General features: G+C 31.9%; 1 protein-coding gene across 1 annotated transcript in view; it reads left to right on the top strand.

The window, feature by feature from the left end:
* Positions 1–2,488, top strand: part of LOC106691525 (proton-coupled amino acid transporter-like protein CG1139) — a 36,435-nt gene that overhangs the window by 21,424 nt on the left and 12,523 nt on the right. The window contains exon 3 of the mRNA XM_014437320.2: positions 1,938–2,088. Coding sequence (XP_014292806.1) covers positions 1,938–2,088 — 151 coding nt within the window. The remainder of the gene's footprint in view (positions 1–1,937; positions 2,089–2,488) is intronic.

Raw genomic sequence — 2,488 nt, 5'->3', positions numbered from 1 at the left:
TTCATTTTGTATTTTTGTGTATATGTATATTTCTAAATATTATTCTATATATTTCTATCTTTTCTGTATGGGAACCAACCTATTGTTCTTTGGAATTTATTTTTTATTAATTTAATTCAATAACTAGTCACCACAGACCTAGGTATGATATGCTAGATATAATTGTGTATACTTAATCATTGAATTTCTTTTCCTATATGCATCCTAATTCTTGAATAAAAATCTATCGGTATGCATATATAAATTACTATTACTTTATATATGCAACTGAATTGATAATACTGGACTAAGAGTTTAATTATGATTATTTAATTTATTTTGCTATTCAAAGTTACAGTTTGTAGGTTATCTGGTCTGAATAAGGGCAAGATTGACTCCTTCTAGCGGGGTATCTTTCTCTATGATCTCTACCCTGTCTCTGTTCAACTGCGGCCTCTGCCAGATTTCACCCTTGGTTCTGCTGCATTGGAACTATAACCTTCGAACTGCTTGCTAGAATCCCATTTTCTCTCCTCATTGCTAAAAATTTCCTTTCTTTCCAGCCATATTATTTGGAAGATTGGAACTGTAAAAAGCAAGATATGTTAATAACAGAGATTTTTTAGTTACTTTAAAATGTTTGATTATTGATGGAGAAGAGTAGAAAATGTCGTGCTACTAAACTAATTAAACATATATTCCTACTGGATTCTGTAAGATGGTATAATAATCTTGGTAGGTTTAGAATCAGCTAAACGTAATCTCGACATGACAGTTCTGAGATTTGAAGCTACATTGGATATATTTGAGGATTCCGATAATAAATTTCCATACAAGCGTTTTCGTTGTTTTCATATAAGATCATTCTTACCAAGAAAATAGGAAGTTGAAAGAGCATTTCTATATTAGTAGTTGCAGTTATGCTGTGCTCGAACAGATTAACTGTAGAGCTGAACTGGATCATACATTACTCATATTTGTTCACTTTAGGCTAAATTTGGAACAATTAAGAGCTATTATGAAACGTTTACTTAAAACTTTAAAGTCATAAGCGAATTAAATGCCTTAGGGTAAGAACGTGATAAGACAATTTTAAAATCAATCAGTTCTTCGGTTCATGGGACTATCCAGTTGGGAGCAAGAGAAAAGAAATTATTAATTTAATAAAAAAAAATTGTTCTCAAGCAAATACTAATTGTTATAACTAATAAAGCACTGCGACAATTATATATAATTTTCTTAAGATTTTAGTTTCATTCACCTTTCCCGTACAATATCACAACCTGATTATGGCCTCCCCTCCTAGTTTTGATCTTGGGTTCACCCTTGTCCGCTAGTGTTTGCTTTGAAACATGGTTTAAGATGAAGGGAATGTCCACTGTAGAGGAAATTCCGAAACGTCAATCAGAATACTTTATAGTTCATTTTGAAACAAGTTTGTAAATGTTTAGGAAAGATGTTGGGTTGGAAGATACTCATTGTTTTAAATGTTATCATTTTAGCCATATTCTATAAGTTTTGTCTGTTTTCAAATGACAGGTAGACTTCTAAATTTATAATCTGTGTTTTCAATTATAGTTGCTAAAGGTTTTAAGTAAGTTGGTCTGATGAAATTCTACCCGTTATATGTGATTGAAGAGTCTTCTCTTAGCTGTTAATATCGTTACAAAAATTAAGTGTGACAGACGTTGCACTATTTTAAACGTTGCCAATTAATTACTAACATCCACAATGCAATATTTAAAAAATATTCTTGAAGGAAGTTATCATAGGCCAGGACTGATAAATAAATAAATTGTAATTAGAAAATTTGTTATTTGTTAAAGTTTAACAACATAAATGTATGGCTCCTATTTTAACAATAGTATCATATAATGAAGTAACTTTGATGATCTGCTGAATAATTGATAGCTTATTGTAATACAAGTTAATTTATGTTTCTCTGTGTTCTTTTTCAGATACTTCGACGCCATGGCGAACACTTTCAGGTCTACTGTTGGAACTGCGATCCTCGCCTTGCCTAAGTCATTCAGTCAAGGAGGATACATCGGAGCAATCATTGCAATAATCTTTATCACATTTATCGCCAACTATTGTGCGTTAATCTTGGTAAATATTCTCATTATATAGTATTTTAATCAATAACACTTTAAACCCAAAACCTTTTTAGCACAATTCATATATATATATAAGTTACAGCCTTAGTCAGCTGACTGAGGAGATCAGCTGATCGCATGTATATAAAGAAATGTACCGAACCCAATAAAGTGAGTTTGTTACAGCAGTTCACACGTGTTACATCTTATTCCTTCTTCTCTTTTTTGACATTTGGCTTTCGCCGATACTTAACTGGTGCCGATACCCGGGAACTTTAGATACCGGATTAATTTTCAGTCTAAAAGAAAATTTTTTTTCATTGTTCTCTTTGAATTATGGCCAGTAACGGATTAGTGAGAAAAGCAGTTCTGAACCTAGAGAATATGAACCAAAACAACCAACCTCAAGCTGC

Source organism: Halyomorpha halys, unplaced genomic scaffold, assembly GCF_000696795.3.
Source record: "Halyomorpha halys isolate HHAL.00 unplaced genomic scaffold, Hhal_1.1 Scaffold2459.1, whole genome shotgun sequence".
Classification (NCBI taxonomy): domain Eukaryota; kingdom Metazoa; phylum Arthropoda; class Insecta; order Hemiptera; family Pentatomidae; genus Halyomorpha; species Halyomorpha halys.
This window is presented reverse-complemented; position numbering and strand designations above follow the sequence as displayed.